The sequence below is a fragment of the Polypterus senegalus genome, chromosome 2 (assembly GCF_016835505.1).
Source record: "Polypterus senegalus isolate Bchr_013 chromosome 2, ASM1683550v1, whole genome shotgun sequence".
NCBI lineage: Eukaryota > Metazoa > Chordata > Cladistia > Polypteriformes > Polypteridae > Polypterus > Polypterus senegalus.
Genome location: NC_053155.1, coordinates 71,220,925 through 71,239,631, shown reverse-complemented (window position 1 = coordinate 71,239,631; position 18,707 = coordinate 71,220,925). Strand labels below are relative to the sequence as shown.

The window sequence follows — 18,707 nt, the reverse complement described above, 5'->3', positions numbered from 1 at the left end:
AAGGAGCAGCATCCACAGCCAGCCCATGGGACTCAAATTATGACCTAAACTTAATCAGAAAAACTTCCTCACACTATAACAATCTGCTTTTGTGCTTATGCCAGTTGCTCCAGATTTCTGCCTTGTAGTGAGAAAACTAGCCTCTCATGGGAAATCTTATTTAAAAAAAAAAACACAAAAAAAACAACTGTTTTCTCAGTCTGTCTCAGAGCCTTATATTCTGTGATCTAATAGAAAAATAGAATTTTTCTTCACGATTGATTTGTTTCTGGCCTTTTTTGGTTTATGTAAGTGAAAGAAAGACTTGCAATACTCTGCACCAAAATGTAATGCAAGGCAAGAGGCAGAAATGAGATTTGTGCTGACTCAGTGACTTGAGAAGCCAAGGCTTTGTTTCAGTTTGGTGATTCTCCTGTTTGATTGGCAACCCTATTAGGATGAGCACTTGCTTGCTTTTCAAGCTTGAACAAATCTGTCCTGCCATTACGTATGATTTAGTATTCGGTTTCACCATTTTTATGTAATGTTTCAAACTCATAGACTGCTGTGTGCCAGTGGTCTTGTTCTCCTGACAAGATTTATGCCTAGGCAGCTTCTGTTTACTGTATCAGAAGATGTTCTGTGAAACCCTTGCTGAAGCCAACATTTTAGTTCACACTTTTCTCGCTTGAATCTTCCTGGAGCAGAAAGGAAGAAATGGGAGATTTCATATTAAAGAACCACAATGAATGAAAGTATTTAGGTAAAAAATTAACACCTGCAGAATGGCCCCAAAATATTGTTCATAGTAAATTGAGATTTCTTTTTTCTCACTAATAGTTTTAAATTTAACGCCTTATATTATACCTTACCTCTAGTAAATGAGATACATATTAGCAAAATGATGTTAACATTCTTAAACCCACCTAATCCACTTCACAGTTACTGAGGGCCTGAAGCCTATTCTGTTAGCATGGGGCTCAAGACAGAAACCATCACAATCCTGCACCCTGTATACTCAAACATACTCGTACAGACCCAATTTGAAATCCCCAATTACCCTGATTTGCACATCTTTTGAAGATGTAGGAGGAAAACCTAAAGTATGACCCACACAAATGCAGGGAGAAACATACTGTATAAGCCCAACACATTTAATGAGCGAATGTGAGATTCTAGTGCAGGATGCCTATATTGTGGTATTTATAACACTTATATTTTTTAAATTGTGGTCACATTATAGTTTAGAGACCCTTTTGTAGAGCAGCACTAAATAGTCTATAAACGTTTTATTAACTAAGCTATAAACAATACATTATAATTAGAAATAAGACTCTTACAATATTTTACCATATTTTTTGTTGTTTTATTTAATGTTTGAAAGGCTTCTAGTATACTTTATAAACACAGAATCCTAACAGCTCCTGATAATGGATACTAAAGTGCTACCAAACCTGCGATAATTTTTAATCAGCTTCTGGGAAATTGCTTATCTCAGTTATATTCTTCACTGAGAGTCAATCAGTTTTTGGCAATATAATGGAAAAGTTATTACAAGGAAAAAAATTAAACATGTCAAAACATTTTTATAAAAATATTACATTTTATGTAAGTGATGTGCTACTGAACCTCTCTCATACCATTGGAGAAAAATGTCCTACATCTGCAAAGTTTGGAAGAAAAATGATTAGAAAATGAAGAGCGGCATTTACCTCTCCAAAGACCTGAATTCAGATCCAAGGCTGGTTACTGTCTGTTGTCTTCTTCTTTCAGCTGCTCTCATTAGGGGTCGCCACAGCAGATCATCTTTTTCCATATCTTTCTGTCCTCTGCATCTTGTTCTGTTACACCCATCACCTGCATGTTCTCTCTCACCACATTCATAATCCTTCTCTTAGGCCTTCCTCTTGCCTGGCATCTCCATCCTTAGCATCATTTTCCCAATATACCCAGCATCTCTCCTCTACACATGTCCAAACCAACTCAATCTCTCCTCTCTGACTACCCTGGTCTCTGTTCTCCCAAACATCCAACCCTCTAATGTACTTGTTCCTAATCCTGTCCATCCATGTCACACTCAAAGCAAATCTTAACCTCTTTAACTCCTGTTTTTTGGTCAACGCCAATGGCTTCAACCAATATAACATAGCTGGTTACATTACCGCCCTGTAGATATTCCCTTTCACTCTTGCTGATATCCATCTGTCACAAATCATTCATGACACTCTTCTCCACCCTGCCTGCACCTTTCTCACCTCTCTTCCACAATCCCCATTACTCTGTACTGTTGATCCTAAGTATTTAAACTCATCCTCCTTCACCAACTGTACTCTCAGCATCCTCACCATTCCTCTGACCTCCCTCTCATTCACCCACATGTAGCCAACAAGTTTGCTAGAAAAGAGCTTTCACATCTGCTTTGAAAAATTGCTGCTGTTATTCAGATTCTCTCTGCTTGTTGCATGCAGAGCATTATGAAAAACCGAGAGAGTAATGAAATATTTTGCAATGGCTTTGAAATATTGCAGTATGCCCTCTGTATTTATACATCTTGAAACATAGTTTATTCAGTATATTTTCTCCACAAACCTTTCTTCATATAAATATAATCAGAGCTTTTCATTATTCCATAGTGTTTTCTCTTAGTAAACAGGTTATGTTGTTATCATATTCATTATTGTTTGTATGTGCATACAGACAGTATCTTATGAACCAGTGAGCCATTGTGATATTTCTTTTGGCTTTTTTCTTGTTTTGCATGTGCAGTATCCAGGGCTTTTTGCTTTCTGCACTAAGTGCTGCTAGGATAGGCCCTTACCCCACTGTGGCCCTGAATTTAATTATGCTTCTTTGAGAATGTTATGATAATAAAAGAAATATACCTATCAAGGAACACTGAAGAACAAGCAGCCGACCCTATTGTATAACATCATATCATCTTATTAGTCAAACAGGTTTCTCAAAAAATATCATCTTGTAATTGGGACTAGTTTCAGGAGACAACAGCATGCGGTCCTTGAGTAACTATCACATTGAATCAATAATACTGCCACAGTCGGATGCTCGTTCTATATCTTTACAGGAAACAAAAATCCTGTCATTTCTAGGTTTAATGCCTTTTATTTAAAATTATAAATTAAGAATGGCAGATTGCAAAGTTAAAATGGCACTAAATCTTGACAGCTTAACATTGTTTCCCTTGGCTCACAATCACGCTATCTGAGGCAGATTTGCTATGGATTGTCTCTCTGTGGACATGCCGCTCCTCTTTATATTAACATTTAACTCTTACAAACAAAACTTGTTGGAATTAAAGATCTTGTCTACATTAAATCCTGGATTTCCATTTCTTTTTGCTGTTTTTTACTTTAAGTCATATGTTTTATTTGAACTATTCTCTCTTCAGTATATTAAGAAAATGTGCCTTGCAGCACAATATAATATAGCTTGTAGTGTAGTATAGCATCTAATACTATATTATACTCAATTAAGCTTAACAAATATTAGCATTTTTCATATCATCGAACGTGGATATGATAAATTTAAGGTATAACACACTTTTGTTGAGATTAATGCATAATAGCATTTAAAGAGATTCTAAAACTTACATTCACATTTTATTTTAAAGAAATATGATCTAGTCTTTGTAATTAAATCCAAAATAATGCAGTGGAGCATAAAATATCACTTTGCTTTCCCACACTTACCATGTTCAGTGAATAAGCACTTAATATCAAGATAATTTCTTATTTGCCTGCAGAACAACCTGAATTCATCAAAACATACAGCACAAGGATGTCGACTCCAGTGTGTATCATAGTTATTGCAAATTAGCTGATGGTGTATTTCTGCTCCCACTAGATCATACCATGTCATCCCACAAATGGTTGACAGGATTAAGGTATATGGTTTAGACTGAGGAGGCCACTGCATTAAAGAGAGTTTATTGTCATGACCCTATAACTGCTGGAGGTCTTATTTAGTGTGGTACACTGGTTACACTCTCCTCTGCTTAACTTTGCTCTGCTGATGATTAGCTGCTGCCATTATCTTTAAGCAGGCACAACTCCTAATGTGGTAGGCACTTTATTACTGTAAGGACACCCCTCCTGCAGGACAAGAACTGGGAAACTATTGCTTGCTTTGACCTCCCAGTGTTATGGCAAGAAACAAACATTGTCACTTGTAATAAAGGAGACTACAGGCTGATTTAATAGGCTAGTTTGAGCCCTTGTACACTAGTTGTGTGTAGGATTATGCTAAGTTTATTTGCAGATGGGTACACCACTGCCATGATGAGATGCACCTGATCATTGACAATGTGGACATCATCTGTGGTGTTTAAATGTTGTTCTACTGCTTATTACAGGACCCAGCATGTGCCAAAACATTACACTGCCACCACTAATCTGCTTTGTTGTCATCCTTCTAAATGCACCTATGGACTTTTAGAATTTTCCTCTGAATCTGTAGGAAGTGGTATGATTTTATGTTACCCTGTAACTGTGCATTCTTGTTTCCCAATGATAGAAATGAATCACCCTTAGCTGTCATAGCCATTCTGTAACAATGTACGACAAGATGCACATTCAGTTGTGCATCATTTGGCTCTTCATGAACTGATAGCAGCATAACCATCACCATTCGTTGATCCCTTCAGTTAGTTATTTATTTGCAACCACATGACTGCAAGTTGATTTGCTCTTTATATTTTGGGTATTTTGTGAAACATCCATGGCATAATCCATCCATCCATTATCCTAACTACAGGGTCACGGGGGTCTGCTGTAGCCAATCCCAGCAGTACGCAAAATGCAGTATGCAAAACCTTTCACTCATGCCAGCACCTCTGACACTCAGTATGGTACCCATTCAGAGCCAAGTAAATCTTCAGTTTTGCTCATTCTCTCTCCAAATTCCATACACACATCCATTGCATTGGTATCTGCCTGTCTGTCTACTGTATCTGTGTCTGTCATTCATTGATGCTACATAGAAATCGTAGGTGTACCCTGGACACAAGATACTTTATACTTGCAGTTTGTTTACAATGAAAAATGACTGTTCATTGATTTTTACTTTTCTGCTTATTTTGAAAAACACCAAAACCAAACAAATGTTGATTGTAACATTTTAAAATTTGTAAGTAGTTTTTTATTTAATATGAAAAAAGCACTGTGATTTATTAGTTTCTGAACATTGCTAGTTCTCTTTATCACATTACATTGTAAGCTAACTTTATCTGGTATCTCAAAAGAGCTGCTTATCATGAGAATGCATTTCTTGTGCATGTGCAAAGACCAGCATCCCTCAAAGAGAGACCAGTCTAACAAAAGTAAGGCAAATGCAGAGAAGTGAGCCTTGTCGGTTAAGGGGCCTTTGACTTTCTGTGCAGTAAATGCAGCAGCCATCAAGATAAAATTGTGTGTATGAGGGTGGTGCTGTTTTTTATAGGTTGTGCTCATGTGTTTTCTAATGATTGCTATGTATGTTATTTTATTTTGTTTGGTCCAGCTTCAGCTAACTGAAGAACTGGTTGTCTTTGAATGTTCTGCTTTAAACTTCACTCCCCTCTCACCTGTGGTTTTGCAATTTTATTTTGATTTTGACTTTGTTACTCACTTTTTGAGTCATTGCAATGCCATCTTTACATGTCATTTCTTTAGGAAACGTCACCAGTTAGTGGTTTTGTTTAACACCAGTGACCTCTTTGCGTTACTACTACATGACAGTTGGCAGAATCACATGTACAAAGTTAGTATGGTACCTCACTGAGTGCCTTGAATTTAGGTGAAAAAGCTCAATCTTGGCATCATCAGTACATGCTTGTGCTTTCTGGCAAACTACATAGGGGCTTTAAGATGACTCCTTTGGTTTACAGTCCCTCCCATTCATCTTAGTTTTATGCAGATCTCTTGATATAGCTGTCTAGCCACCTTTCTACACGATCACTGGCCTTTCAGTAACTTTCCTCAAACGTCTCCATGTTTGAATTTGAGTTTTAAATGGTGTCTTTTTCTAAGCAGTATCAGGGCTGTGTAATGCAATTCGTATTTCTGATTATTGAACCAACAGTGCACTGAACAGTACAACCTTTTATACCCTTTTCCTAATCTTAGAATATTGCACCAGTTTATTTCTGAGTTAATTACAATGTCCTTTAGTCTATTTTTTATATGCTTCCTTTAAATTCATTGTGTATGCAATAATTCCTAAACAGACTGTGTTATGAGACACCAAAATGTTTAAAGTGTTTGTGCAGAAGATGAATGACCGGGAGAGTAAAAGCAAAAGACATGATCAGGAACATGTGGGGGTCAAAACTAAGAGACTATAATAACCTGGCAACCATAATTGAAAAGGAAAGACGTGAATCAATAGTTGTAGATGAAACAAAGTCCAAGGAGCCAGGAAAACACCTAATGCTAGGACCTACTTGAGAAGTAAACGTACTGTGCTGAGAAATGCAAGACATAGATTTATGTATCTAGGGATAGCAGGTAATGCAACCGCCTTCATATTTAAGACATCGTAACCTGTGATTTCAGCAAAGCAACAGAAGCAGTTATGTGATGCTACATGGAGCATCACGTAAGCAATAAAAATAAGATATTAAAAAATAATCTTTGCCAAATCAGATTGAAATAAACAAGCATCTCTGAGTGAAGAAACCATGAAATACCCAAAATATATATATAAAAAAGTTATATTAAAAGAGTTTTTAATCCAGAAAATGGAACTTTGATTTCAATCATGCTCAGTCAGGGGCCAATTATAAATCAATCAATTATGTCCATCTTAAGGCAATTAGAGATACCACTGACAATTAGCTTACTCAGGAGAAAGCAGATTGTTTACTTTTAAATTTTTATTCTTGATTATGCAATTTTCCAGCACAAATATACACTTTGTTACCAGTAGCACTGAAAAACAACTGAATATTTTGGCAATTTCATTATTTAATAGTACAAAAGGAAAATCCTACTGCATTTTTAGAAATATGTTTCTATCAGTTTCAAGACAGTCTTAATGAAACAACAGGACATTACAATACCAGTCAGTTATTCTCAAACCTGCTTAAAATATATGGACAAAGTTCTTAAAGGACCGACTACATTAATGACACTTTCAAAAAGATCAAAGATGCAGTTATCAATATAAATAATGTTAAGATTGTCTGTCTGGGCATTAGTCAAGAATGACTCAACCGATTTACATGAAATTTACTATGTACATTTGTCTTGATCCCTGTCACAGTATACAATAAACTACTTTTTTCTGCCCCTGTGGCTCAGGGATGGATAGCTTCTTTGAGAAATCTTGCTATGCGATACATTATTTTCTTACCTCCCAAATCAAAGATGCATACACACAGATTGTCATTAAAGTTTAGAGATAAATTAAAGGCAGACCTGATTAAAAAGCAGTGTATTCATTACCTCAGTACTGCTCCAGAAGTGAACTCACAGACTTTGACAGTTAAAGTTTTTTGTTGATGGTACATCCTGTCAGATCTAGCCATTCACATTCTATGGAATAAAGTCAGTACATTTTTGCTACTTCTATTTCTTTTTTTATTAATTGTCAAATAATATTCCTTCTCGAAAGGGAACACTTTTAAATCCAAAATCTGATGATGACAGACAAAAGTATCTGATGGGGGATTCTGAAAACCAAGAGTGGCAAAACAACCGTTTGAAACCAAACATTGAATGGTGTAGAGGCTGAAATACTGGCAGTCAATAGAACAGGTTTAATTGTTTTCATCCTAAGAATGGTTCCAAATAATTTTCTGTTCACGACAATTTTGATATGACCATTGACAGATGACAAGGTCAGATGCTGAAATTTGCAGGCATTGTTTTAATGAACAGATTGTTTCTCATGTGCTGTTTTATGTTGCTTGCTCACTAGTGATGTCAAACAGGCCTTTGCTTTTATATGCTCCACAACATATAACAAAATAATGTCAATGTCAACTTTATTTATATAGCACATTTAAAACAACATAGGAATGCTGTGGCCAAAGTGCTTTACAATAGAATTAAAGAAAAACATACAATTAACATGAATAACATAAATAGAAATAAAATAAATGAACATAAATAAAATAAATAGAAGTAACGTTACATAATCACAATGAGGAAACCATCAGTATTACTAAAGGTCACGGAATGCAAGTGAATAGAAATGAGTTTTGAACAGTTCAATTGTAGACGACTTCTTTATGTGATGAGGTAAAGAGTTCCACAGGCGAGGAGCAGCAGCTGCAAAAGCTCTATCCCCCTTAGTTTTACACTTAGTACGAGGGACAACAAGAGACAACTGACCAGAAGATCTAGGCACTCTGGATGGCTGGTGTAAAACACACAATTCGGATAAATAGGCAGGAGCAAGTCCGTGTAAAGATTTAAAAACTAGCAACAAGATTTTAAAATCAATTCGAAAACTGACAGGCAGCCAGTGTAAAGAAGCTAATATTGGAGAAACAGAAAATAATGTTGTGCATTAAGGAGAAATCGCTTGACATCTGACATTTATTCACCCTAGTTGGCTTTTATATAAATAACAATATATTTATTATTTCAATCTCATTGTAACATTTCTGCAAGTGTAATGTCAATATGCATTATAGAGTGGAATAAATATTTAAGAAATTATTATTATTATTATTATTATTATTTTATTACAATCCATACAAAGCAATCAAGTTTTACAAAAAGAAAAATTGAGTTAAGAACAGATCGATCCCCACCCCTGAGAGAGAGAGCAAGCCAAACGTTAAATTTAAGGCTTGTAAACATACCTAAATTAATAAATTCTCTGTGCTTTATGAACTTATTTTAAAATATTACTGATTAGATCCTGCCATGTTTTGAAAAAGTCTGTACGGATCCTCTAACTGAGTATTTGATTTTTCCAATTTCAAATAATATAACACATCGGTTTCCCACTGACTTAAAGAGGAGAGTTTGGGTTCTTCCAGTTTATCAGAATAAGTCTGCGTGCCAAAAGTGTAGTGAATGCAATTACAATTTGTTTGTCTTTCTCCACTTTAAGCCCTCTGGAAGAACCCCAAACACAGCTGTTAATGGGTTAGGAGGGATTGTGAGTCCAAGGCTGTCTGAGAGGTAATTAAAAATTTTTGTCCAGAATAATGTTAATTTGGTGCAGGCCCAGAACATGTGACCTAGTGAGGCTGGGACTTGGTTGCAACGCTCGCAGGTTGGATCATGCCCTGGAAACATTTTGAGAGTTTTAGTCGAGACAGATGTGCTCGATATATAATTTTGAGTTGTATAATTGTATGCTTTGCATATGGAGCTCAGTGAATTCTCTGCATTGCTACTTTCCACTCCTTTTCTGATATATTAATTGAGATATATTTTTTCCCAGTGTCCTCTTGGATCTTTGAAAGGAGGGATTGTAAAATGATTTTGTATATTGTAGAGATGGAGTCTAAGTCCTTGAGATTGAGCAATATTTTTTCCAGCATGGATGAGGGTGCAAGATGAGGAAAATCTGGAAGGTTCTGTTTAACAAAGTTCCTGATTTGAAGATAGTGAAAGAAATGTGTAGCTGGAATGTTAAATTTGGAATGTAATTGTTCATAGGATGCAAAGACATTGTCTATATAAAGATCTCTAAGCAAGTTAATTCCAAATTTTTCCAGATATTAAAACTGCATATGTTTGTGAAGGTTGAAAGAGGTGGTTCTCTTGCAGAGGTGCCACAGATAGAAGCTTCTCCGTCTTAAAATGCTTTCTACATTGGTTCCAGATTCTAAGTGAATGGAGCACAATTGGGTTATTTGTATATTGACGATAGCGTGTGTTTAGAGCAAGGAATACAAAGAACTGCAAGATTTTACTTCTATTGCGGTCCATGCCTGTTTATGTTCTTCTATTTGTGTCCAGGTTCTTATCGCCTGTATATTTGCTGCCCAGTAATAAAACTGGAAGTTAGGTAGAGCCATGCCACCTTTTGTCTTTGTAGGGTCACTCTTTTGATGCGTGGAAGTTTTGAATTCCAAATAAATGAGGTTATTGTTGAATCTAATTGCTTAAAGAATGATTTATTAATGTATATTGGGATGTTTTGAAATAAAAAGGAGCTTAGGAAGAATATTCATCTTAACAGTGTTAATTCTTCCAGCTAGTGTGAGATGAAGGGTTGACCATCTATGCAAGTCTTGTTTAATTTTTTCCATGCAGACGCGAAATTTTGTTGATATAGAGCTTTATGTTTACTTGTGATGTTTACTCCTAGGTATTTAAACTGTTCTGCAATTATAAAAGGTAGGGTGTCTAATCTAATATTATGTGCTTGAGAATTCACTGGAGAGAGTACACTTTTATTCAGATTAATTCTGAGACCAGAGATCTTTTGAAATTCTGTGAGTGCTGCTAAGACTGCAGGCACAGAATTTTCTGGGTCCGATATATACAGTACCATATCATCTGCATATAATGAGATTTTCTGTTCCAGTCCTTCTCTGCTAATCCCCTTTATCTGATCAGTATTTCGACAATGTATTGCCAGTGGTTCAATGGCAATGCAAACAGCAGCGTGACAAGGGCATCCTTGTCTAGTGCCACGTTCTAGTTTAAAGTAGTCTGAGCAAATGTTGTTGATGCAAACTGAAGCTTCTGGGTTAGTATACAGTAATTTAATCCATGCACAAATGTTCGGGCCAAACCCAAACTTCTCCAATGTAGTAAAAAGGTATTTCCATTCAATCATGTCGAATGCTTTTTCTGCATCCAATGATAATAATATTTCTGGGGTGTTTGATTTAGTTGGTGAGTATATTACATTAAACAGGCGTCAAGATTTGAAGATAAGTGTCCCCTAATAAATCCAGTTTGGTCTTGTGGTATTACCGAGAGGAGCACTTTCTCCATCCTTCTAGCTATGATTTTAGAGAGTATTTTAACGTTATTCAGAATTGAAATTGGTCTGTATGATGCACATTGTAATAAGTCCTTATTTTGTTTTGGGAAGACAGTGATTAGTGCTTGGCAAAGGTTTGTGGAAGAGATTGGTTATCTCTGGCTTCTGTAAATGTTGCTAATAGGAGGGGAGCTAGCTGAGTGGAGAATTTCTTGTAAAATTCTGCAGGGTAGCCATCAGGGCCTGCTGCTTTCCCACCTTGGAGTGACTTTATAGCATCTAGTAATTCTGATAACACCAGAGGTTTATCAAGTTCCTCCACACTAAAAGCGTCTATTTGTGTTAACTGTAATGTATCCAGAAATGCATTAGATTGTGTATTGTCTTCTTTAAACTCAGAAGTATATAGGGATTTATAGTAGTCTCTGAAAGTGTGCATTATATTTTGGTGTTCGACGATTTTATCTCCGTTCGTGTTAGTGATTACCGAGATTGCGTTGCGCACATCTTGCTTGTGAATTTGTTGAGTTAAAAGCTTATTAGCTTTCTCTCCATGTTCATAGTAATGATGTCTGGATTTGTAGATTAGTTGTTCAGTTTCTTTAATTGTCAAGAGGTTTAATTCTGAATGTAGAGCCTGCCTACTCCTATGTAGAGTCTTGCTTGGTAGTCTGGCATGTTCTTAATCTATTTTAGTAATTTCGCTTTTTATCTCTGCTACTTTCTTGGCTTTGGATTTATTTCTGTGGGAATATTTAAGAAATTAAATCAAGAGCTGTTTATTTTTTTACAGTTTTGAAGTATTGATATACCCATCATAAATGAGTAACTCGGCTAGATATTAAAATTTTATTTAATATGTATATTGTCGAGTGAGGAAATACACTGGTCACGGAAGAAATGTTGGGGCACCATCTGGATCCCCCCTTTTAATAATTTCACAGTCTTGAATAGAAACAGGTGCTTAACGGTATGTCCAATTAAGTAAAATGAAAAACTTAACTTAAAAATTAAACAAGAAGCTTCTTCATTTGAGCTCTAGTCATCAATCTGCTTTCTCCTGAGTGAGCTCTTTGCTGGAAGCCTTTGGCTTTTATAGCAGCGGAGCCATAGGGGGGGCAGAGTCAGTTTCCTTCATTGGCCGGTTTCTCAGGGCTGTGGGGAAAAAAGGGAGGCGATACCATCAGCGACCGTGCCACCTTGTGTCCCGGAGTGGTTGTGCTTACCGCAAATGAGCCCAGAAGGCAAAACTTCAGACATGTATGGATGACAATACAGTAATCCCTCGCTATATCGCGCTTCGACTTTCGAGGCTTCACTCTATCGCGGATTTTAAATGTAAGCATATCTAAATGTATATCATGGATTTTTCGCTGGTTCGCAGATTTCTGTGGACAATGGGTCTTTTAATTTATGGTACATGCTTCCTCAGTTTGTTTGCCTAGTTGATTTCATACAAGGGACGCTATTGGCGGATGGCTTAGAAGCTACTCAATCAGAGCATGTATTACATATTAACTAAAACTCCTCAATGATATAAGATATGCTTCCCGCGCGGTGCTTGATTGTTTGCTTTTCTCTCTCTCTCACCCTCTCTGACATTCTCTGCGCCTGACGGAGGGGGTGTGAGCAGAGGGGCTGTTTGCACAGAGGCTGTTTGCCTAGAGGATACAGAGGCTCCTCTACAAAATGCCGCTTTATTGTGGTGCTTTGGCATACTTAAAAGCACGTATTGATTTTTTGATTGCTTGCTTTTATCTCTCTCTCTCTCCGACATTCTCTGCTCCTGATGGTGCTCCTTTGAAGAGAAGAAAGAACTGTCATCTCTGTCTTGTCATGGAGCACAGTTTAAACTTTTGACTAAAGGGTGTTATTTCATGTCTAGAGGGCTCTAATAATGTTAACAGTGTGGGAGAGTTTATAAGGGCTTAAAATATATAAAAATAACCATACAAACATATGGTTTCTACTTCGCAGATTTTCATCTATCACGGGGGGTTCTGGAACGCAACCCCCGCGATCAAGGAGGGATTACTGTATGTGTTATTCTGCGTATTTATGTTCATGACATTAACTTTCTTAGTAAACAAAATGTGATGTGTCGTAATTTGGCTTTTTTAATATTGCCATTAACTCTTCTTTTCCTTTTGCTGTTTTTCTTTAGATTAAATTCTTACTTCAAATTTTTCATTGTAAGAGATCCATTTGAAAGATTGATTTCTGCCTTCAAGGACAAGTTTGTACAAAATCCACGATCAGAGCCCTGGTACAAGCATGACATCGCTCCAGCAATAATGCGGAAATATAGGAGGAACCATTCAGAAGCTAAGGGCCTGCAATTTGAAGACTTTGTCCGATACTTGGGGGATCCCAACCACAAGAGACTAGACCGTCAGTTTGGAGACCACATAATTCACTGGATAACATATGTGGAACTTTGTGCTCCTTGTGACATTGTGTACAATGCTATCGGACATCACGAGACTCTGGAGAGGGATGCTCCATATATACTCAAAGCAGCTGGCATTGATCATTTAGTGTCCTATCCCACTATTCCACCAGGTATCACTTTATACAACAAGACAAAGGTGGAACAGTATTTTTCTGGAATTGGGAAAAGAGACATCCAGAGACTCTATGCGAGATTTCAGGGAGACTTTACACTTTTTGGCTATAAAAAACCTGATTTTTTACTGGATTAACCTATTCTTAGAACTTAGTTTGTTTTTATTTGTTTTATAAGAAGTGTATGTACAAAATATGCCCTTTAATAATGTAAAGATGAATTAAGAGAAGAGTCATTGCTGCTTGGGTGAAAAGTCTGCATGCAGCAAGAAAAAAATAAAGCACAGAAGCCTATCTTGGGAATCAGAAATTCAGTTTACTGATATCATCCCTCCTAAATGTGCTTCCTAGAGAAAAGTTCTTTCCGAATGCTCATCATCAACTACTCGTCAGATACTCATTCAGCCACCTGTCCATTTATCTATTTGTGATCGTCTCATCTGTCGGGATGTCATTTTCAGTTTAGGATGTTGATTAGGGCACCACATTTGTGCATCAGATATCATTGCTCTCTGACAACTTCAAAGTTCAGGTTCAAATGATCCCTGCTCATTGTCTAAATGGGGTCTGCACAATCTTACATTGGCATATGCTTTTTTTTTTCTCTCACATCCCAAAAATGATAGGATTATTGATGTCTCTAAAGCATTCCCATAGGAGTGTATGTCAATGTGTGTGCCAGTGGTATTTGCAATGGACTGGCAATTTTCTTCAGGGCTGATTCCGGCCTGTTGCCAAATGCTCTTACGATAATTCCATCCCCATAACCATGACCTGAATTAAAGAGGTTAGAAATTGGATAGATGAATAGATAAATTGATTAACTTGTGTTTCTGTTCAAGCCATAATGCATTATAACTATTTAACTATTTAACAAGATAGTTCATCACCAGGGCTCATAATGCACTCTTCAGATAAAGAAATGAAACCATTTCTAGCTTTTGACTAGGAGGAAGAGGATCGGTACCCATGCGTTTTTGATACGGCCTTCGGGCTGATATCCCCTACCCTAAACCTAACCCTAATTGCCAACTGTGCCAATTCTGCCACCCCATGTTTTCTTTGGGTAGTGACTGCTAAATGTAGTTCAGCAACAATTATGTTAATCTTTTTTTTATAATTTATATTAGTTGCTTAATGATAAGCAGCAGCTTAAAGAGTCTTGTATGAACAGTCTAAAGTAACTTTTACATTCAGTATAGTGTGCCAAGATCTGATAAGGTTGAGCTGAGATTTATCCTCCGTCCATCTATTTTTACACCTACTTATTTCAGTTTAAGGCAAGAGGTAGCCGGAACTTAACTTATGTAGTCTTAACCACTGTGTCACCCTGTCATCCTCCACATAAAATGTTTTGGATCAGCACTCCACTGTAAAATCAGTAGCTTTGGTAAAATGCATGGTAGCTGAAATTGACAGCCAACTAGCATGAAAATTCTTGGAATTTTCTTTTCTCTGTTTGTTGTTCCAGATTTGAGGATTTTATTCCAATGCTGATATATACATAAAGTGTCTAAGTTACTTCATAAAAAGCACATTCAATACAAACATAGTAAAAGATAAATCAATAAAAATGCAATTACATAAAACAGAGCAAAAAATAAAATAATAAATGAACTTAAAAATGCTTAATATGGAATTAAAGGCATGTTCAAGTCAAAAAAACCTTTAATCTTGATTTGAACGTTTTTAAGCAAACACTGCTGCTGCGTAATGCTAACCGGGAAAATAGCATGTCAAAGTTCGGGAGCATAATGGCTAGTGGCTTGAGCCTCAAAGATTTTATACCTGATTTTACACCTTTGTTCAGGACTGGCTCAAGGGTACATTTCATCCATAGACAGAGTTGGTTGCAAGCACCCCAAAAGAGATCTTTGAAGATCGGCACCAAAACGATCCTTTATGAAATCAACAAGCTCTCACTTGAAGATCTGTCAACTAATAAATCACATATGAAATTGATCAGTATTACCCCTTGAAGATAGTCACATTCACAATCGCATGTAAACCATCAACATGGTGCCCCCAAGCTGTTGCCTTCTCAGCCTATGCCTTGAACTGGCCCAGATCATGTTTTGGAACTCCAAGATGATGAGCGTCTATTAAAGTGGAGGAGATTGTGTAATGCCTTGAAGGATAAAAGCTATTTTTTTAAATGATTGTTTTTATCAGTTGGAAGTCAATGCAAAGGGCATAACACCGTGGTTAATCAGAAACGTACCTTAGTACACATCAGAAGATGCGCAGCTGAATTTTGTACCATTTGTAGATTTATATATAGTTTGTTTCAGCAGATCACTATATATGGTATATAGCATCACAATGAGACCATTCATTAGTATTTTAGCAGCAGTGAAAGTAAGATAAGGACAAATTCATACAACATTCCTTAAATGGAAATAAGCCGGTTTATAGCTGGTTTTTATTTGTGCATAACAAACAGAGTTCAAAATCAAATACAATGCTCCTATTGCACATGTATTGACTAAAATTAATTTTATTTTAACCTAAAATTAAATACCTTTCAGTTATGGTTTTCATATTTTTACCTGGTATTTCACATAACACCTGAGTTTTCTCCACCTTTAGATACAAAACATTAAGCACATCTAAATTTTGTTTAAATAATTGTAAAGTAGAGCAAAATCAGTGAAAGCATCCTCCTTCATCACCAAAGAAAGCTAAACATCCTCAGCATAAATGTGCAATTGTAAACCTGCATTACAAGATTTAATGTGTAATGCCTTGATGGGTAAAAGCAAAATTTTAAAATGATTGTTTATCATAATCCAGACTGAATTTGATCATTGCTTGACAAGTGATGTAGTAATTGGTTTGCAACATATTTTTTCCAAACTTTAGAAAGGAAGATGATAGGCTGTAGGAAAATCAAGAAAATTGTCTTTTTTTTTTTTTTAAAGTAATGGCAACATAACTGAAGTTTTGAAACTATCCGGTACTACACCAGATGTAATTGACAAGTTGACCAAATAAAAAAAAAATAAAAGGATTAAGAAACATCAAGGATGTCAGAATTTCAAAAATAAATGAATTCCAACAAACTGTAAGTCAATTTTAGTGAGCTAAAGACCTTCACTAGCACTACCAATGATAAAATCTTAAGAAACATGGAAGCAAAGGGCAAGTGTCATCATTAGATGATCATTTTGAACGTGTTTATCTTACTTGTAAGGTATGTTGTAATCTTCATTAAATTCTGATGGGCCACATCAAATGAAGCAGGGAATGATATAAGATTTTTGAGGGGTATTAAGACGGAGAGAAAAAAAGCAATTAAATTAATTTGCTGAAAGAAATGAGAGTAGAACAGTAATTAGTTTCAGCAAGCCTTAAGCTCCTCCTTTACATTTTTACTTTATCTGTCCAAACCTGATTTAAATTTTTCCAAGTGAGTAAAATACCAAATCATTTTAGATTTTTTTTTTTTCGTGTCTGATTTCTGATGGGCATTCTCTCAAAGAGGTCCCTTTTGGCGTTTCCAATCCAATGGGCACCCTTTCAAGGGGGTCACCCTGTGGTTTTTATAATGAAAATCAAAGAGATTGGTTATCATTTCTGGGAGTCTGAGTGAAGACGCTGATTTCTGGAAATTTCAACTTGGGATGTCTGTAATAACATTGTTTAAAATTCAGAGAATTAGTAGAGTGGATGGTAATTTAAAATATGTTGTTTCATAAACGTAAAGAGTCAGAGACTGAAATTGGTTGATGACAAATTTGAACTAATATTAGAAGCTATTCCTTAACGCAACAGTTCAAATATAGGGACCAATGACTCTGTGGTGCTTTGGGGACCAGCATATCTCAACAATATCTTAAATAAGTCAGGTAAATAAAGGCTGATGAACTATATTTGGGTAAATGAATGAATTTCATTAAAACTTTTTTGTTCTTGTGTGATTTCCTAGATTGTACTTTGAGGTTTGCTCTTATCAGACACTTGGCAATGTCACAATATATTATGTTTCTAAGGATTTTCAAGCATGACCTTAACTTACATGTGCTGTGAAGTTCTTAATATTATGTAAATAATCTTTTGGTTGAGTAGTATGACATCAGTCTTAGGGGTGGATGTATACAAGAGTTAACAGTCAGTGAGCATGGAAGTACAGTCCTTACAATGGCAACAGGTTGTGAAGGACAATGGCCTATGAAAGAATTTGGACTGTGCAAACGAAGGAGGCTTGTCAAACTCCTAAGCCACTATAGATTTGTTTCCTTTTGTGCAGTGCTCTCTGCACTCCTCATTTATTGGCTGCTGTACCTACCATGAATGGATGCGCTGGAAAATAAACTCTGCCATATCAGCCCTCAACAGTGGCAAAATAACCACTACAACTAAAAACAATCGTGACATAAATAATATTATGCTTGTATTGAAGAATCATTCATCATAGTCAACATCAGGCTCTGCTCTGCCAGCAAACACTGGCATGGTAAATGTTGCAGTAGAACTCACCTTGCTCAGTCTCACTTTTTGTTAGCTCATCTGCTCTCACTGCAGTTGCTGTTGTCTTGTCCAAGTGCTGGCAGAGAGGCCTGGAGAGTGGAGTCTTTCTGAAGCCTGCAATTGAAAAGTCCCAGGATTGAGGTGCTCAGCAGTTGTGGAGATCCAGCATGTCCAAAGTTCAAATTCAACGGGGGTCATAACACTATTTATATATATATATATATATATATATATATATATATATACTCAGCAAAAAGAAACGTCCTCTGACTTTCAACTGTTTTACTTTCAGTAAACTTAATGTGTAAATATTTGTATGAACACTAAAAGAGTCAACACCATAAGACATAAACTAAAAATGTTTCACAATGTGTCCCTGAATGAAGGGAGGCTCAAATTCAAAAGTACCAGTCAGTATCTGGTGTGGCCACCAGCTGCTTGAAGTACTGCAGTGCATCTCCTCCTCATAGACTGGACCAGATTTGTCAGTTCTTGCTGTGAGATGTTACCCCACTCTTCCACCAAGGCACCTGCAAGTTCCTGGACATTTCTGGGGGGAATGGCCTTAGCCCTCACCCTGCGATCCAACAGGTCCCAGACGTGCTCAATGGGATTGAGATCCGGGCTCTTCCACTGCGAGGATGATCAGCTGTCCTTCCTGTCTCCCTGTAGCGCTGTCTTAGGCGTCTCACAGTGCGGACATGGCAATTTATTGCCCTAGCCACATCAGCAGTCCTCATGCCTCCCTGCAGCATGCCTAATGCACGTTCACGCAGATGAGCAGGGACCCTGGGCATCTT

The 18,707-nt window shown here is 36.7% G+C and overlaps 1 protein-coding gene across 2 annotated transcripts in view; it reads left to right on the top strand.

Moving 5' to 3' along the window:
* Positions 1–16,871, top strand: part of chst10 (carbohydrate sulfotransferase 10) — a 262,179-nt gene extending 245,308 nt beyond the window's left edge. For both annotated transcript variants that reach the window (XM_039743942.1, XM_039743941.1), the window contains exon 6: positions 13,037–16,871. In XM_039743942.1, coding sequence (XP_039599876.1) covers positions 13,037–13,574 — 538 coding nt within the window. In that variant the 3' untranslated portion in view covers positions 13,575–16,871. The remainder of the gene's footprint in view (positions 1–13,036) is intronic.
* The last annotated feature ends 1,836 nt before the right edge of the window (positions 16,872–18,707 follow it).